Source organism: Borostomias antarcticus (genome assembly GCF_949987555.1).
Source record: "Borostomias antarcticus genome assembly, chromosome: 14".
Taxonomy (NCBI): domain Eukaryota; kingdom Metazoa; phylum Chordata; class Actinopteri; order Stomiiformes; family Stomiidae; genus Borostomias; species Borostomias antarcticus.
The window spans coordinates 14,046,598-14,066,427 of NC_140247.1; the positions used below are offsets into that span (position 1 = coordinate 14,046,598).

A 19,830-nucleotide genomic window follows, 5' to 3' on the forward strand; every position below is an offset into this window, starting at 1 on the left:
ACGAGAAGGCGAGACACATAAATAAGAAGAGATCCATGTGGGTGAGGGCCAGGGTCTAGGGGGGAGGCCACGGTGGGTTGACGGGGGTGAGGGCGGGGAGGTTTATGTACACGTTTCTCACTGCGGGACTGACAAGCTCCGCCCACGGAGTGGCGTAGCACAAAGCAGCAGGTCGGAGACACTGAAACACCAGAGAGAAAGGCACTATCCAGAGAGAACAGAGACGGAACAAGCGCACCCCAAACTAACACACGCACGCACGCACACACACACGACGAGAAATCAAACAAGTGATTGTGCACAAACCACATTAGGACAGAGGAGCACAGAGAGGGAAACATGGATGGATGGATCAACACCAGACCTCCTCCCAGGTGGGAGGGGCTAGTCTGAGCCAGTGACAGCACTGTCATTACATCATGTGATTAACCAAACCCACCTGCTTCTTAGGAGCAGGTGCAAGGAGTGTGTGTGTGTGTGTGTGTGTGTGTGTGTGTGTGCGCGTACTTTATGTATGTACTCTATCTGTACGTCTATATATGTGTGCATATTCTCAGTGTGTTTTTTCCTCTCTCTCTTTATAAATGAATGAATATTGACACCATGAGTCATTCAGCATGTGTTGGGAATCCCTTGCGGTTGTGTAGTTCAGTTCTTCAGCCAGCTGCACTCCCCCCACGTGGGCGTCTACGGACCCCCGCCAACGACATTCACCGACTCGCCGACGATGGCTGCAATAAATAGATTGGCTTCTGCAGGAGGCGAAGCTGGCCTTTTAAACAGGGCCCAGCCACGGCGGTTGGGAGGAGTGACTATCTTTACCAGGCCTCTGCCACGATCATCTCCAGCGGGCTCTCTCCCTCAACCCTCGATGGGCGGAACCTTTGGAACCCAGACATTCTAGAACTAGGTCGTTGCAAAAAACGAATTCCGTCATTCTAAAGCTGCTGGAAAGCGTCCTGGCCGCTGATTGGACCCGGGTGTACAGTCAGGGGGGGGTGTGGTCAGGATATATCTCCTCTGCGGCCAACACAGGTCAAAGGTCGTCCCCGGGGTGACGCACGCCGGCTCCCACGCAGCACACGGCTCTTTTACAAACAAAACAAGACACTCTAATGTTTTCTCATTTGCAGAGGAGACAAGGAAATCATTTCCAATGGATTCAGTCCAACAGCAGCCCTGTCTTCACTAGAACGCCTCAGATGACATCTGAGATTCTGCTGCTAGGGCCCGGGAGTCGCAATCCACACTTGCAAATCATCAAACATAATAATTTACAAATGGAGAAACCCCCCCCCAAAAAAATACAATTTGTGATGAGAGGTAAAACAGACAAAACACATACAAATATATAATATATATTCTTAAAAAATGGATTCTCTCTCTAGGTGATTTCTCTAGCTGACTGGATGATCGGGACAAAGGAACTCGCTGCAGATGGCGTCCGGATGTCCTTTTTTTTTTTTTTATATTCCTTTTTTTAAATCATTTAGTTTTTTTTCGTGTTTTCTTTTCTTTAAAACGGAGTTAGGATTCATCAGTATTTCATTTATGGGATTAAAACATGCAGCAAAACAAAGAAAGGCAGAATGTATAGAAGTCAAGAGGGAGGGAGGGAGGGAAGGATAGAGGGAGGAGTCTAGCGATCGCATCGTTGGGTTCTGTCCACTCAGTGTGACACCGGGCTGTGGTTGCCCCGGGCGATAGATCAGTCTTGACTGAGCCCCTTTTCCATGGAGACAGACGGTCTCTATGGAGACGGACGGTCTCTACGGAGACAGACGGTGTCTATGGAGACAGACGATCGGGGGGAAAAAGTTCCAGGCGGTCCACCCCACCGGGTGACGGCCTTCCAGCAACCTCCACTCCTGCTTCAGTCCTGCTGTTCTGCTCCTCCTGTCTGCTCCTGATGTGGGGGGAGGAGGAGGGAGGGGAGGGGGGGGGGCGGTGGTGACGGTGGTGGCTGTCGTCTTTGATGTTGTTGTTGTTGTTGTTTTACAGGTGTGTTTGTTTACATGTTCCGGTTGACGGGCGTGACGTAGTTGCGCGGGAACATGCCCGTCTGGCCGTGACATCCTCCCTTCCACCAGTTGGGGTCGGAGTTGTCCAGCACCTGGATGAAGTCGCCGCGCCGGAAGCCCAGCTCGCCGTCCTCCTGGGGGTCGAAGTCGAACAGGGCCTGGACGTACGTGGGGTGCTGCGGGGAGACAGGGAGACGCGTCCGTCAGTTCGGCTCACGCTAGGTCTGGTCTCTCTCCACACTCAAATATGGTCTCTCTCCACACTCAAATACTACGTTGAATCGCTGCGCTCCGCATACTACGTAATGGAGTCTGTACCACTTCGCCGCCCAAGTTGGTGCTCTGAGGGCGGGTCTAGGGGTCAAAATTGAAAGCGTGACAGGTCATAGCAGCAAATGAGAGACGCTAGCCCAGGTTAGATGGGCGGGGCATATCTATGGGTGGGAATGCTTGATCGCCAAAGTCATTACTGATTGGTGTTGCCGGGATTGCCAGATTTGAATAGTGTCCCAGACCCAGACAGAGATCTGCAGCGTGCAGTAACGTAGTTAGCGTAGCTTACGTAGCGTATCAGCGAAAGAACTCTAATGGGTCTGTCTGGCAGTGAGATTACGTTCCCCTCCAGCTGTCATCTCCACCCCTCCCCCCTCCTCCTACGCTAGTCAGGGGACCAGGGGGGCGTGGCCTGGGGCTGGTGGGCGGGCTTACCTGGGTGACCTGCTCGATGTCGCGGAGGAAGATCTGCTGGTTGCGGGACACGGAGGTGGAGCGGTGGTAGTCCACCAGCTCGTTCAGAGAGTTGAACTTCACCACCCACAGGAAGTACTTCCCGGCTCCGTCGCGGAGGACCTTGAAGTGCTGCACGTCATTCCCAAACCTGGGGGAGAGAGAGGGGGTAGAATTTGAATTTATTTATTGAGGATAGCCCCTTGAGATGTATCATCTCATTTTCGAGGGGGTCCTATAACACAAATACAAACATTAAACAATGAATTACAGAATACATAAAACAACACAAATACACACGCACACTTAGCTCAACAACTCCAACCCACCCACACAGCCTAGTTACATCTTAACCACCACAACACACACCCGGCCCACGGAGCACAGAAGTGAGCCAGCAAGGTATGGATGGCAACAAGGCCACTCTCCACATCCGAAGACCACACGTAAATATTCAGGGGAAAGAACTACAATGACCAGAACAATAAAGTATTAATAACAGTCATGAAAATAATAACATAAAAATAATCAAATTAAGTACACAATAAACAGACACAGGAATTAAAAACATGAACAAGTTGATTTAAGCTGAGAAAGTAAAGATGATTTAAAGCGATGGTATGAAGTAATGGACCTAAGAGAGGGGGGAAGGTTATTCCAATCAGTAGAGGCTTTATATGCAAATGACCTACGACCTACTTCTTTAAAGATTCTAGGGACATAGAAACAGGGATCTTGCAAATGCCTCAAAGGGTAGGAGGATCTAGATGGAACTAAGTACTCTTTCAAATATGGAGGATAATTAAAATGAATACATTTGAAAATAGATTGATACCAATGAAATTGTCTTCTGGCTTTAAGCGGCATCCAGTTAAGTGAGTCGTACATGAGACAGTGGTGTGTTCTATAGGGGCATCTAAGGACAAAGCGGCATAGGGAGTTAAACACTACATTCAAGGGCCTAAGGTAAGTGTCATTAGTGTTTTGATAAACTATATCAACATAATCAATAATGGGTAAAATAAGTTGAGAAATTAGTATTTTCCTTATCTCCAGAGTAAAGCAGTTAATAGAACGGTAAAGTGAACCAAGACAACCATACTCTTTTTATAATATAATCAATATGGGGCTTAAAAGAGAGTTCAGGATCAACCCAGAGTCCAAGATATTTAAACAACTCCACTTTTTCCAGGGGTGAGCCATCATCATAAATAATATTTAAATTTAAGAGATTTGGGCGCCGATGTCTTGAGCCAAACACCATGCTACAAGACTTCTTCTTGTTCAAAACAAGTTTGTTTTTGTAAAACCAGTTTTGGACTGAGTGAAAATCTAATTGTAAGGAATTCTGGGTTTGTGCTATGTCTTTATCAGCGGTGTAGATAACTGTGTCATCAGCGTATAGATGAACAAGGCAGTTGGAGCAAGACAGAGGAAGATCATTAATGAAAATGGAAAAAAGTAGTGGCCCAAGAGTGGAACCTTGAGGAACACCCCTTTCAACAATTAAATAATCAGACTGAGAACCCTGAATGGCAACATATTGACGGCGATTATGAAGATATGCATTAAACCAAAAAAGAGCATTTTGAGAAAAACCAATTAAATATAACTTATCAAGAAGGAGGTAGTGATCAACCATGTCAAAAGCTTTAGAAAGGTCAATAAAAATAGCACCAATGACCTGGTCTTTATCAAAGGATGAGAGCACATCACTAGTAAACTTTAACAGGGCAGTGGTAGTTGAAAAGGATGGTCTAAACCCAGATTGAGATGATGATAAGATATTAAATAAATCAAGATAATGTGACAGTTGATTAAAAATCAATTTCTCAAAAACCTTTGCAATAAAACAAATAATAGAAATTGGACGATAGTTGTTCATGTCAGCTGGGTTTCCACCTTTGAAAAGAGGGGTAACACGGGCACATTTCCATACTGAAGGAATTAGGCAAGTAGAGAGAGACAGGTTAAATAGGTCTGTGAGGGGATACATCAACACATGAGCTGCTAATTTAACAAACTTAGCTTCCACACCATCTGGACCAGCACTACTACCTTTAAACTCAAAGATCGCATTGTAAACATCCATGGGCAAAATCTTTTGAAAAGAAAATGAATTGTTGCAAGTTGTAAGGTTCAAGGAGTCAGCCGCACCAAAGCAATTGGCATCAGGGGGACCAGAAATGGAGGTAAAATGCTGATTAAAGGCCTGAGAAATTAGTAAGGGATCAGAGATAGTTTGATCATTAACATTTATCTGGTTTATAAGGCCTTTGTTAGTTTTGTTGAGAACACGGTTCAGCTGATTCCAGAACTGTCTGGGGTTGTTGAAGTCCTGAGATAGACTATCTTTATAATAATTTGATTTTGCATTTCTTGTTTTGGTCTTGCAAGAGTTCCTCAAACCTTTGTAAATTTCCCAATCAACAGAATCTTTAGACTGCCGATATTTGGCCCAGGCTTTGTCTCTTTGTTTAAAAAGATTGATGAGGTCTGAGTTGATCCAGGGTAAATGCCTGCCTTTAACTCTGATTAACTTAAAAGGAGCATGCTTATCAATAATATTTGTAACTTCGGATTGAAAAAAACTCCAAGCATCCTCAGGAAAAGGGATAAGCTGAAACCTATCCCAGTTAATAGCAGTTATGTCATGAATGAAACAGTCAACATTCATTTTTTTACATTGTCTCATTCTAATGAATTTAGGAGAACGTGGAATTCCAATTTTCCAAACACAAAATATAACAGAATGATCACTAAAACAATCAGACATAACACCAGATGAAATTATTCTTTCAGGATTAGAAGAGAGAGAGAATGGGAGGGGGGAGGGGGGGAGAGAGATGTAGAGGAGGGGGAGAGAGAGAGAGGGGGAGAAATGATGAGCTTGATCAACAGCACAAAGTTGTAGTAGAGATCTGACAATAAGTTTTGACAGGAAAGACACATTATGGGGTAATTCACCATGTGTGTGTGTGTGTGAGAGAGAGAGAGAGTGACCGACATAGACAGGTAGACAGTGTTTCCAGCCTTGACCACCAGGGGGCACTCAGAGTAGAGGAGAATCAGGAAGTGAGAGTTGTCGTGGCTCACAGGAAGACCAGGCTCTTCACTGCTCTGCTGCCTTCTGGGTTTTTAATACTCCTCTACTTTCCTCTTAAGCCCGCTCTACCCTGGTGGAACACCGCTGTATGTGTGTGTGTGTGTGTGTGTGTGTATGTGTGTCCAGGTGGACATTATTCAAATGTGAGTGAGTGAGTGAGTGAGTGAGTGAGTGAGTGAGTGAGTGAGTGAGTGAGTGAGTGAGTGAGTGAGTGAGCGAGCGAGTGAGCGAGGGCTGCACGATTATGACCAAAAATAACAATTGTGATTATTTTGCTTGATACGGTAATTGCGATTATCAAGTGTGATTAACGATTGTGCAACAATCAGTCGTATCTGTGCTTCAAGGTCCACTAACACATTTGTGCGCTAAAATCAGCATTACTATCTATTCACAATGACCCTCATCATGAACGACCTGACACAGGTTTCGGCCTTATGAATTGTGCGATCCAACACCTTAGAATCGTTTTAGTGTTTACATTACAGCATTATATCATATACTTGAATGGACGTGTTTAGGTAATATAATAAATTAATATTTGTTCATGTCAGTTCCTTGCAAGTCCCACAAAGTTGCCACTTCTTGCCCTGCCTCACTCTTACAGGCCACACCTGCCTATCTTCTGGCTAACATACCTGAGTTAAATTAGTGGTCGCTAGCTCAGTGATCATGAGAGCATTCAGATGTTGGCAGAGCTTTTGGGACACACTTTATAGACTCTGTTCTGTACGAAGCGGTTAAAGGTGGGTTTAATCGTCTGGCATGTCTGTAGACGTCATCTTGGGACTGTGGGATTCGTCAGACAGCGTCAGCTCCTGTGATTCATCGGAGCAGCATAGAGAACAAAACCTGTTTAGAACAGACCTCCCATGCTGAGTAAACCTGCTTAAGACCAGGAATCATCATCCTTAATTCAAAGCAACGCATTAATCACGGTTTCGTGATTATTATTGTGATTATTCTATTGCAGAGGTCAAAATTGCGCTTAATTGTGCAGCCGTAGTTTGTGAGTGTGTGTGTGTGTGTGTGTGGCTGTGCAGATGAATGTGTGTGTGTGTGTGTGTAAGTGTGTGTCTGTGCAGGTGAGAGAGAGTGTGTGTGTGCGGGTGAGAGTGTGTGTGAGTGAGCGTGTGCGCGCGCAGATGTGTGTGTGTGAGTGTGTGTGTGTGTGAGCGCGTACTTGACGGAGAGGGAGAAGTCCCCCGGAGCGCTCTCACTCTCTCTGATCAGGAAGGCTCCGTCATGCCGCTGCTTATTCAGCATCTCCTCCGCCTTGGCCCGCGGGATCTTCCCAAAGAACCACCTACACACACACGCACACACACACACACACACACGCGCGCACACACACGCACAGGATCAGGAGAGAGGACAGACAATGCCCATCACACACATCAACACACCCCACTGAGAATACAAAGTCACTCCCTCCTCTCTCTCCTCTCTCTCCTTTTTCTCTCTTCTCCTCTCTCTCTCCACTCTCTCTCTTCTCCTCTCTCTCTCTTCTCCTCTCTCTCTCTCTTCTCCTCTCTCTCTCTTCTCCTCTCTCTCTCTTGTCCTCTCTCTCTCTTCTCCTCTCTCTCTCTTCTCCTCTCTCTCTTCTCCTCTCTCTTCTCCACTCTCTCTCTTCTCCACTCTCTCTCTTCTCCACTCTCTCTTCTCCTCTCTCTCTCTTCTCCTCTCTCTCTCTTCTCCTCTCTCTCTCTCTTCTCCTCTCTCTCTCTCTTCTCCTCTCTCTCTCTTCTCCTCTCTCTCTCTTCTCCTCTCTCTCTCTTCTCCTCTCTCTCTCTTCTCCTCTCTCACGCACGCTATCCCCTACCTCTAGAACACCCTCTTAACACACACACTCGCGCACACACTTGCGCGCGCGCACACACACACACAAACAGACACACACAAACAGACACACACACACTAATGTGTGGCTTCAGAGTGCTTGCACCATTCAGGATCACTCAGTCCTTAACAGCATCAGCCAGACAGCAGCACTGATGGTGGAACAGCTTGACTCAGCAGTCACAGATGGAAAGACAGACAGACAGACAGACAGACAGATAGACAGACAGAGACAGACTGCTGCTCTATATCAGCCTGGTGACAGACTGTAAGACAGTCACTCTACTCCTACATCAGAGGCCAAGCAGAGTTTGACCTACATAGGAGGTGCTGCCATCATGTCCTGTCACCAGCCTTGTGTGTGACTCCTCAGCTCCTCCCTATGGTGCTAGTCTACGGTGCTAGTCTCTGGAGCTAGTCTACGGTGCTAGTCTACGGTGCTAGTCTACGGTGCTAGTCTCTGGAGCTAGTCTACGGTGCTAGTCTATGGTGCTAGTCTATGGTGCTAGTCTCTGGAGCTAGTCTACGGTGCTAGTCTACGGTGCTAGTCTACGGTGCTAGTCTATGGTGCTAGTCTCTGGAGCTAGTCTACGGTGCTAGTGTACGGTGCTAGTCTATGGTGCTAGTCTACGGTGCTAGTCTACGGTGCTAGGTCTATGGTGCTAGTCTCTGGAGCTAGTCTACGGTGCTAGTGTACGGTGCTAGTCTATGGTGCTAGTCTACGGTGCTAGTCTACGGTGCTAGGTCTATGGAGCTAGTCTAAAGTGATGATGCTGACTGCAGCTCTGCCTATGGTGCTAGTCTATGGTGCTAGTCTACAGTGTGGAAAAGAGAAGCCAGACCAGAGGATGGGTGAGGTACATTACAATACATTAGTCATTTAGCAGATGCTTTTATCCAAAGCGACATACAATAAATGCATTTAACGTAGGAAGCGGTACTCACGGATGGGCCTTCATCTCTATGTAGTTCTTGGGGATGAAGCCGTCTTTGCCGTTAAGCTCCGCCTTGTACCAGTTCTGATCACACTCCTCATTTAATACCTGAGAGAGAGAGAGCGAGAGAGAGACAGAGAGAGAGAGAGAAAAACCATGTCAAGCTCATAGACAAAAGACTGTCCACTTGCACAACAGTTGGAGAAGTTCCAAGTCAGGAGCCTGGTGTGTCCAGAGACCCGTAGACTCATCACTTCTTCACAGACGGAGCTCAGAGGACAGGAAACGCAATCTTTTATTGTGTGTGTGTGTGGGGTCTTAGGACACCTACCCGCTCAGTCAAGTCACTATATGATCATCACAAACATCAGATGAACAGGCTAGAGCAGTATCAGAATAATAAGGCCGGGAATTCATCCTGACTACTGCTGGGTTAAAAAAAATGGTGTATCTGAATCGATTCATGAATCCCAAATCGATCTTTTATTTAATGAATGAATGAATAAATGAAGGAATGAACAGTTCATTCATTCATTCAATGATTCATTCATTCATTTTTGGAAATCAGTATCAATACCCAGCCGTAGTAGGCCTGTTGATGTATTGCATAACTTGGCAGTCATGTAATTAAGGTTACAGCTAAAAAAAAAAAAAAAAAACAGGTTTTAGTAACACTAACCGAATCGATATTGAATCGAATCAAATCGTAATAATCGATTCTGAACCTTGTGAATCGGAATTGAATCGATTCTTGAAATTCGAATCGATACCCAGCCCTAATTCTGACAACTACCATCTGTGGAAGGATCTGTTTGTTTGGCTCTTTGAAGTGTTTAGCCCACTGCTGCTAGGCGAGCTCCAAACCTTTACAGGTGTGTTCCAAACAAGGACTATTCGTAGATAAATTGCATAATCCGGTTTACAGTGAATGAATGCTCACAGCAGAAACAACTACTGGGTAGCGTTGTGGTCTACATCATCTCATCTCTCAAGGGCGAGGCATCTTTCTTGGGAGAAGTCCTGTTATTTGTTTAGTAGATAGATATTTATCCTGACAGCACTCTTAACCAGGGACACAGACACACTGTACTATAAGCTATACTTTATTAACCAACGACAGACTGACTGTAGTTAGAGGGTAGATAAATCTCTTTATTTATGAGGGTATGAGCTATACTAGGACACACTAACCTTACTTAGAGGGTAAGAGCTATACTTCATTCATAAATATCCTGGTATACGACTCACATCAAGACAAGTACAGAGAGGCTATAGTTAGCTGTGTTCTAGTTGTCTACAACATGGACCTGCTAGCGGCATCACACACACACACACACACACACACACACACACACACACACACACACACACACACACACACACACACACACACACACACACACACACACACACACACACACACACACAGCTGCAAGATCCCTCAGTTCTGACTTTGCTGCAGTGCTGTGCCAGGTGTGTGTGGGGAGGGGCATTGGTACATGAGTGTGTGTGTGTGTGTGTGTGTGTGTAAAGGCACGTGTCTGTGCAGTAGATATAGTAGGCCATGGTTCACTCTCACGACTCTCAGTCGTCTCCTATTAAGCTGCGTTTACAAACAACGTTTTTGACTCCGGTTTTAGAACGGTGAGACAATCTAGAACAACAAACATTCTAGAAGTGTGAAAATGGTCCTGGCTGTTCTATGTGAAACCGGCTTTAAAGACACTAGGCACTTTTACATGGAGCATAATAATCTGATTATAATAGGTTTAAAATCCCAAAGTGAATAGAAATGCTCCATATAAACACCTCAATCCGAATAAAAAGGCTCGAACAAAGTTGCAGAGGGTTAGTATAAACCTTTTCACAAACCGATCAAGTATCATGTAAACGATGAAACGGATTACCGTCTGGCTGCGTTCTTCCTGCGCGTGCTCTCTGTAAAAGGGGACGTACGTCTATTGTGGGTAAATTGCTTCCAAGCAGAACTGGACCACAGAGGAGAATTTGTTTTTCATCCAAAAGCAGAACTGAACCTTACTGGACGCCTAGATGGCATGAACAAAAGGAATAATGACCTCAAAAGGTTCGGTAGGAGAGTCAGTTGTTATCAAGCTGTTGCGTCATTAAGAGCTCCACAATAACACAGACGATAGATATCCATTAGCAAAGTTTTGACTTGAGTTTCCGTAACCATAGTACTGTAACTCACCAACTCCTGCCTGCGTGCGCATGTCACATAGCTTTTCTGATTAGATGCGTTGGCACATATTAACAGCACAATGTATTAGATCACCTCCCATGTAAACAGTCGCCCAGAAATCGTCAATTGGATTAAATGAAATCAGATGCATGTAAACGCAGCTACGGTCTCAGCCTTTATCTCCTCTCTGGCTCTCACATGCTAATGCTGATTCTTCCCTCTCTTCCATCTCTAAACTTAACCTCACCTGACCCTAACCCTGACCCTAACCCGACCCCAACCCTAATCCGACCCTAACCCTGACCCTAACCCGACCCTAAACCTGACTCCTAATCAGACCCACCAGTTACAACTCTGAAGAAATATTAATCTCTACTAACACTGATGACAAGCACACGCACACACACACAAGCAAAACACACCGACATTAGCAACACATTAAATGAAATCATTTAGCACACACTTTTATCCAAAGTGACTTACAATAATTGCATTTAAAGTAGGCAGTCAGTGTACCACTACTCGCCAGAACTCACAAGTGCATCTCCTTTATAAAACAAGTGACTAAGAGCATCATCTAGTGCTAAAGCCAAAGTGCAAGAGTAGCAAAATATAAATACAATAGGTGCTTAAGAGGGAGGATCGTGGTAGTACTTCTGGAAGAGGTCAGTTTTAGAGTCTGCGGCAAAAGATGGGCAGCGACCCCTCATTCGTTCCAGAATGTTCCTGTAGACCCAACACCCTTCCCTCTGTTACTGTAGATCCCAGAGCAGAGAGCAGCACAGAGGGTGTTTAGAGAGGCTGTAGAGGCAGGAAGTGGGAGACTGTAACATCCTTCCTGTGATCACAGCAGGGGGGGGGTAGGGTAGGAGTGCCTGCCTGCCTGTGTCTGTCTGGCTGCCTGTCTGTCAGTCGGTCACACCAGAGGTGTCCTTTAAGGATCCAACATGACCCCGCCGAGACAGGAGCACCCTCCTCCCTCTCTCTGGTCTATGAGTATTGAACATAGTGAGGCAGCTCTTACCACACGCACGCACGCACGCACGCACGCACACACGCACACACGGCTATACCAGTGATAGGCCATTTAAATCAAAGCCCAGCCTTTAATTGGAGAGTTAAATGCCACAGACCAATCAGTGGAGGGCAGGGCTGGTTGGTCAGCTGGGGTCTCATAAGGTATGGTCATAAGCTGTGTGTGTGTGTGTGTGTGTGTGTTTGCGTGTGTTAGTATTGAGGCAGGTAGCCAGCCTTTAAAGGACAGGTTCGGAATTTAGCATTATAAGCCTGGTTATAAGGTTATTTACTATCATATACAATGGCCAATATCAAAGTTTCATCAAACGGTGCACAACACTCTCAATGGACCCATAGGTGCATAAAATCCCTCAAAAACACCATAAACTCTTGTTTTTAAAGACAGGAAACTTGCAGAGTGGTCACTGGTGTCCGTTGATGTTCTGGCAAAAAAATCGCCACAAAGTATGCTTCTCATCGGGTTTTATTGATCATATTATATCCATTGATTTGTATTGACAACAAAGCCAGAGATGTTCAGATTCATCCGCGTCCGATGTTTGTTTTGATCAACAAACACTTCTTCCAAACGCTATCAATGAAATACCAGCTGCAAAGCAGTCCTAGGCTTCTCCACTTGTTGTTGTTGTTGTGTTGACCTGTGACCCGGAAGCAGCTCTTCTTCTTCTACGGTCGCTGTCAAACTCAGTCAAGACCTCCCAAAGTTCAAGCGGAAGTTAACAAACATATGTACTGAGAGTGGAAATAGTTCTATGCTAAATGATAAATAAAACCCGATCAGAAGCATACTTTGTGGCGATTTTTTTGTCAGAACATCAACTGACACCAGTAACCACTCTATGAGTTTCCTGTTCTGGAAAATGTATGCTGTCTTTGAGAGTTGATGGTGTTTTTGAGGGATTTTGTCTATGCACATATGTATCCATTGAATGTCTTAGCGGCAACGGGCTATATCACGAGAGTGCACCGTTTGATGAAACGTTGATATCGGCCGTTGTATATGATCGTAAATAACCTTATAACATGGCTTATAATGCTAAATTTTGAACCCGTCCTTTAAGTCAGTAGTTTCCTGGTGCTGGTTGTCCCTGGGTCGAAGTTCAGGCTTCTCTCTCTCTCACTCACTCACAGATACACACACTCACTCACTCACAGACACACACACACACACACACACACACACACACACACACACACACACGCACACACACAAAACCTTCTCACACACAAACCCTCCCACTCTCTCCCATAAACATGCTGACATCAGGCTGCTGTAAGTGCAGCAGGCGTTCAGCGTAGCCGTGCTGAAGTGGGCGTTTCCTGGTGTAGCTGGCTCTCCCCAGCTGGGTGGCTGCTCATCTTGTACCTTGAACCCTGGCTATGGCAGCTTCACCACTAGTGATGTTTGCTCACTACTAACACACACACACACACACACACACACACAAAAGGCAGGCAGGAAGGGAGGAATGGAGAGAGATGGGGGGAGAGAGAGAGAGAGAGAGAGAGAGATGGAGAGATATAAGACTTCTGTTATGGCAGAGGGAGATGACATACACAGAGACAAGACTCTGGTTCATCTCTTTCACTGTAAAATCTGACACGGTGAATCAGTTTTAAAACTTTCAACAGTCTAACTTCAATCAACAAGTTGACTGCTGAAGCCTGGTATCTCCTGGTATAAACCCATCTGGTATCTCCTGGTATAAACCCGTCTGATATCTCCTGGTATAAACCCCTCTGGTATCTCCTGGTATAAACCCGTGTGGTATCTCCTGGTATAAACCTGTGTGGTATCTCCTGGTATAAACCCCTCTGGTATCTCCTGGTATAAACCCGTCTGGTATCTCCTGGTGTAAACCCGTCTGGTATCTCCTGGTATAAACCCCTCTGGTATCTCCTGGTATAAACCCCTCTGGTATCTCCTGGTATAAACCCGTCTGGTATCTCCTGGTATAAACCCCTCTGGTATCTCCTGGTATAAACCCGTGTGGCATCTCCTGGTATAAACCTGTGTGGTATCTCCTGGTATAAACCCGTCTGGTATCTCCTGGTATAAACCCGTCTGGTATCTCCTGGTATAAACCCGTCTGGCATCTCCTGGTATAAACCCCTCTGGTATCTCCTGGTATAAACCTCTCTGGTATCTCCTGGTATAAACCCGTCTGGTATCTCCTGGTATAAACCCGTCTGGTATCTCCTGGTATAAACCTGTCTGGTATCTCCTGGTATAAACCCGTCTGGTATCTCCTGGTATAAACCCCTCTGGTATCTCCTGGTATAAACCCCTCTGGTATCTCCTGGTATAAACCCGTCTGGTATCTCCTGGTATAAACCCGTCTGGTATCTCCTGGTATAAACCCGTCTGGTATCTCCTGGTATAAACCCGTCTGGTATCTCCTGGTATAAACCTGTCTGGTATCTCCTGGTATAAACCCCTCTGGTATCTCCTGGTATAAACCCCTCTGGTATCTCCTGGTATAAACCCCTCTGGTATCTCCTGGTATAAACCCGTCTGGTATCTCCTGGTATAAACCCCTCTGGTATCTCCTGGTATAAACCCGTCTGGTATCTCCTGGTATAAACCCCTCTGGTATCTCCTGGTATAAACCCATCTGGTATCTCCTGGTGTAAACCCTTCTGGTATCTCCTGGTATAAACCCGTCTGGTATCTCCTGGTATAAACCCCTCTGGTATCTCCTGGTATAAACCCGTCTAGTATGGCCCGGTATGGCCGAGGTCTGGTCCTGGCTCCGCTGGCGCCGCTGACAGTCAGCTGAGAGAGCTGCGGTTGCTCCGTGGTGGAAGACAAATAAAGCATTTTGCTTTGTTGGCAGTTTTCTCTGAGAGAGAAAGGGAGAGAGACCGACAGAGAGAGAGAGAGAGACTGACAGAGAGAGACAGACAGAGAGGACGCACACAACCATTGTGACTGGCTGGCCGGCCGGCCTGTGAGTGTGTGTGTTCCATGGTGAGTCAGACAGACAGGCCTAGTGAGCTCATCCTGCTGTTCTGTGGCCATGCAGGCTGCATTCCCTCTCTCCATCCCTCCTCCTCCCTCCCTCTCTCCATCCCTCCTCCTCCCTCCTCCTTCTCCCTCTCTGTAGAGTGATTTAGTCTTTCTAATCTGAGTGATCCACATCAGACTAGTAGCAGTCTCCATCAGCCAGGCTAAGGTCCAGAGATAATCTCCTCCCAGCTGCCAACAACATGCACTCCCGCGCGCGCGCACGCACACACACACACACACACACACACACACACCACACACACACACACACACACACACACACACACACACACACACACACACACACACACACACACACACACACACACACACACACACGACACAAACACACACAGACAGACACAAACACACACGCATGCACACACAGACGGATAGACAGGCTGACACACACACAAACACACACATACACAGACAGACAGACAGACAGACAGACAGACAGACAGACAGACACACACACACAGGCCTCATTAAGAAAAGATGACTGTGCAGAGATGCAAAGTGAACTCTCTCACTGTCCCACCATCTCCAGACCCCAAGCCTGGCTAACCACACGCACGCACGCACACGCACACACTCTCTCACTGTCCCACCATCTCCAGACCCCAAGCCTGGCTAACCACACGCACGCACGCACACGCACACACTCTCTCACTGTCCCACCATCTCCAGACCCCAAGCCTGGCTAACCACACGTGCGCGCGCACACACACACACACACACACACTGTCCGACCATCTCCAGAGCCCAGCCTGGCTAACCACACGCACACACACAGATGGGAGAGGTTTGCTGGACTATAATTTGACATAATTTGACATCATGACTGAACGGGTCACCTTACATTAGCAGCACTGTCCAACACAGTGTGAGGGAGGGATGGAGAGATGGAGGAAGGGAGAGATGGGGGAGGGAGGGAGAGGGAGGAGGAGTGGGCTGAGCCGGGGGGGCGGGGGGGTCTGGTGGTCTAGACTACAGCAGACTAGGTTTAGATTAGACTACAGCATGACTTCATCTCATGGGCCAGGACTGATGAAGCCGTTCCAGACCGAGAATATGAACCTCCCTCCCCCTCTCCATCCCTCTCTCTCTCCATCCATCCTTCACTCTCTCTCTCTCTCTGCATGCATCCCTTTTTCTACACCGCACCCACCCACACTCCCACCATCCCTCTCTCCATCCATCCCTCCATCTATCTATCTATCCATCCATCCATCCATCCATCCATCCATCCATCCCTCCCCCTCTCCATCCATCCCTCTCTCCCTCTCTCTCTCCATGTCTCTTTCCTTCTTATTCACTCTGCCTCCCTGAGTTTAAATTCGATTCACTTCAAAGGGCTTTGTGCTGTTTACATACTGTATGTTTACATCGCCAAAACAAGTGAAAACCAAATATAAATGAAAACAAAACATAAACAAATACGATGTCAACATTTCAGCTACATTCCTAATGTAGTGTTCAACTATGCTACTATATTCCTAATGTAGTGTTCAACTATGTTACTATATTCCTAATGTAGTGTTCAACTATGTTACTATATTCCTATGTTACTATATTCCTAATGTAGTGTTCAACTATGTTACTATATTCCTATGTTACTATATTCCTAATGTAGTGTTCAACTATGTTACTATATTCCTATGTTACTATATTCCTAATGTAGTGTTCCACTATGTGGAAGTACATCAGGCAAGGGTAAAGATAAGTGACAACACAAATTTAAGAGGTACATTAAAATGTGCATTTTAGCTTGTATTACAGTATTCAATGTGCAAATAGTACAAAATATAATAGCTAAAAATCTGTCTCTCTGGGTCTCTTTCTGTCATACACACACACACACACACACACACAGAGAACATACAGCAGCATCTGTGATGGATCACAAACAGATAAGAGACTGAACAAGGGCCCTCTGTCTGTTCCTCAGCTCACAGTGGTACGCACGCATGTCTGTGCCTGCATGTGAGTGTGTCTGCATGTGTGTGCGTGTGTCTGCATGTGTGTGTGTGCCTGCGTGTGTGTGCGTGTCTGCATGTGTGTGTGTGCGTGTCTGCATGTGTGTGTGTGCCTGCATGTGTGTGTGTCTGCATGTATGTGTGTGTGCCTGCATGTGTGTGTGTGTGTCTGCATGTGTGTGTGTCTGCATGTGTGTGTGTGTCTAGGTCTCTGCGTGCCTGTATTATTCTGTTTCGTCCATTATACAGTACCAGTATAAGAGAGTACAATTTGTAGGTTCTGGCTCCTAATCCTTGCAGTAACAACATAATAATAATGCAAGATACTACTTATAATAAAGGTACAATACAATACAGTAGAACAGTATGGTGTGCGTAGAGTAGGGCTGGGTATTGGCAAGGACCTCACGATACGATACGCATCACGATACTTTGCGATACGATACCTATTGCGATACATCGCGATACTCTACATAATTTACTGAAAACGGTAAAATACAGCTGAAAATACAACTCTATCCCCTACTCCCTGAGGGCGGAGGGAATATAAGGACATTTTTAATACATTTAAAACATGAATCATATATACATGACTGAATTCTATTAATTTTCTATATATATTCCGGCTTGTTCTGTATATTTTCCTTGTGTAAAAAAAAATAAAAATAATTTACTCTATCGATACTGTATCGCTGAAAATTGATACAGTATCACAGAAAAAATATTGCGATTGCGAAAAATATTGTTGCTGTATGGATTTTATTTGCCAGCCCTGGCGTAGAGTGCATGCTGCTTAAAATGTGAATCATGGTGTGTGAGTGTGCCTGTAACATGACAGAATGACTGTGTGTAAGGCCTGGTATAAGCGCCGTTAACAGTGTGTGTGTGTGTGTGTGTGTGTGTGTGTGTTGCTGGCTGTAGCTTGGCTTCATGAAATAGAGATGCCTCATTTTTATATTGACCCCTGAGGCTTTTCACTAAGCTGATCACAAGGAGTGTGATTCCTCTGAACTGGTCCCCCCCCTTCTCTCTCTCCCCTCTCTCTCTCTCCCCTCCCTCTCTCTCCCGTCCCTCTCTAGTCTCCAAGATCTTTAATTAGGACTCTGTCCTCGTCCACTCACTTCATCCCTCCTTCATCCCTCTTCTCTCCATAGAGAGGGTCAGATAGAGGGAGGGGGGCTTTGTGTGTGTGTGGTGTATGTGTGTATTATCCTCACAGCACACTGTTTCTGATAGTCCTCCTAACGCCTGTCATTGTGTGTGTGTCTGTGTCTGTGTGTGGTGTGTGTGGTGTGTGTAGGACGGCAGAGAAGCAGCCCTCCCTGCTCGAATGGAGGGAGCAGAACCCTCGAGCCATAAGCTGTAGCTGCTCATCCTCTCATCTTCTCTCTCGTCATCCTCTCTCTCCCCTCATCCTCTGCTGCTAGTAGGCTAGATCTGCTGCTAGTAGACTAGATCATCCGCTAGTAGGCTAGATCTGCTGCTAGTAGACTAGATCTGCAGCTAATAGACTAGATCTGCAGCTAGTAGACTAGATCAGCTGCTAGTAGACTAGATCTGCAGCTAGTAGGCTAGATCAGCTGCTAGTAGACTAGATCAGCCGCTAGTAGGCTAGATCTGCAGCTAGTAGACTAGATCAGCTGCTAGTAGGCTAGATCTGCAGCTAGTAGGCTAGATCAGCCGCTAGTAGACTAGATCAGCCGCTAGTAGACTAGATCAGCCGCTAGTAGGCTAGATCTGCAGCTAGTAGGCTAGATCTGCAGCTAGTAGGCTAGATCAGCTGCTAATAGACTAGATCAGCTGCTAGTAGACTAGATCAGCTGCTAGTAGACTAGATCAGCTGCTAGTAGACTAGATCAGCTGCTAGTAGACTAGATCAGCTGCTAGTAGACTAGATCAGCTGCTAGTAGACTAGATCAGCTGCTAGTAGGCTAGATCTGCATCTAGTAGGCTAGATCTGCAGCTAGTAGGCTAGATCAGCTGCTAATAGACTAGATCAGCTGCTAGTAGACTAGATCAGCTGCTAGTAGGCTAGATCAGCTGCTAGTAGACTAGGTCAGCTGCTAGTAGACTAGATCAGCTGCTAGTAGGCTAGATCAGCTGCTAGTTTCGTTTTTGCGAGGGCACAAAAAATGCACAAAGATGTTGAGATGGAGCCAGACATCTTTTCTGGCAGAGACCCGCAGTCTGAATCCTCTGTCCTCCAGGTGACTCCTCCAGGACAGGACAGAACAGGCCCTCTCTCCCTCTCTCCTCTTTCACTCGCACTCTCTTTCTCCCTCTCCTCTCCTGGCACCCAGCATCATACCATGTTTGGCAGGTAAACCGCAAAACCCAGGTAGAGATACGGAGAGAGAGAGAGAGAGAGAGAGATAAGGAGAGATACAGAGAAAGATAGAGAGTTGGAGAGAGATAAGGGAAGATGTTCTCCTACATTTATATTTTACATGTTAATCATTTAGTAGAAGCTTTTATTCAAATCCACTTACGATAAGTACATTTGTCTAGGGTAAGAGAACTGACTGTACATCCCAGACATCAGTATTTAAAGCTTTCTATAAGAACAAGTGCCATCAGGGGTCTCAGTTCTGGATCATACACACATACATGATGTGAGGGTCGGCCAACAACAACAACAACGACAACAACAACGACAACGACAACTGACTGGGTCATTCTGATTGACAACAACAACACTTGACTGGGTCACTGACTGAGAACAGCCTAGAGCAGGGGTGCCCACACTTTTTCGGCTTGTGAGCTACTTTTAAAATTACCAGCTCAATAAGATCTACCTCCCTTTTTACTATAGAGTATAGACCTTCTGATTGATTTTGCTACTATCGGCTCTCTAGTTTATCGTGGTACAAAACTGATTTTTATAAAAACCGAGTTGGTTAATTTTCAAGAGTTCATGGATGTACAACGCCCATTTAAAAGTGAAAGTAGATTTGAGTTGCGTTGTTACTACAG

General features: G+C 45.9%; 1 protein-coding gene across 1 annotated transcript in view; it reads right to left on the reverse strand.

Moving 5' to 3' along the window:
• The window catches only part of grb2b (growth factor receptor-bound protein 2b), a 33,793-nt gene continuing 13,963 nt past the window's right edge, over positions 1-19,830 (reverse strand). Inside the window, exons 3-6 of the mRNA XM_084448271.1 lie at positions 8,638-8,735; positions 7,037-7,159; positions 2,730-2,898; positions 1-2,197 (exon numbers count right to left, since the gene is read on the reverse strand). Of these exons, the coding sequence (XP_084304397.1) occupies positions 2,012-2,197; positions 2,730-2,898; positions 7,037-7,159; positions 8,638-8,735 (576 nt within the window). The 3' untranslated portion in view covers positions 1-2,011. The remainder of the gene's footprint in view (positions 2,198-2,729; positions 2,899-7,036; positions 7,160-8,637; positions 8,736-19,830) is intronic.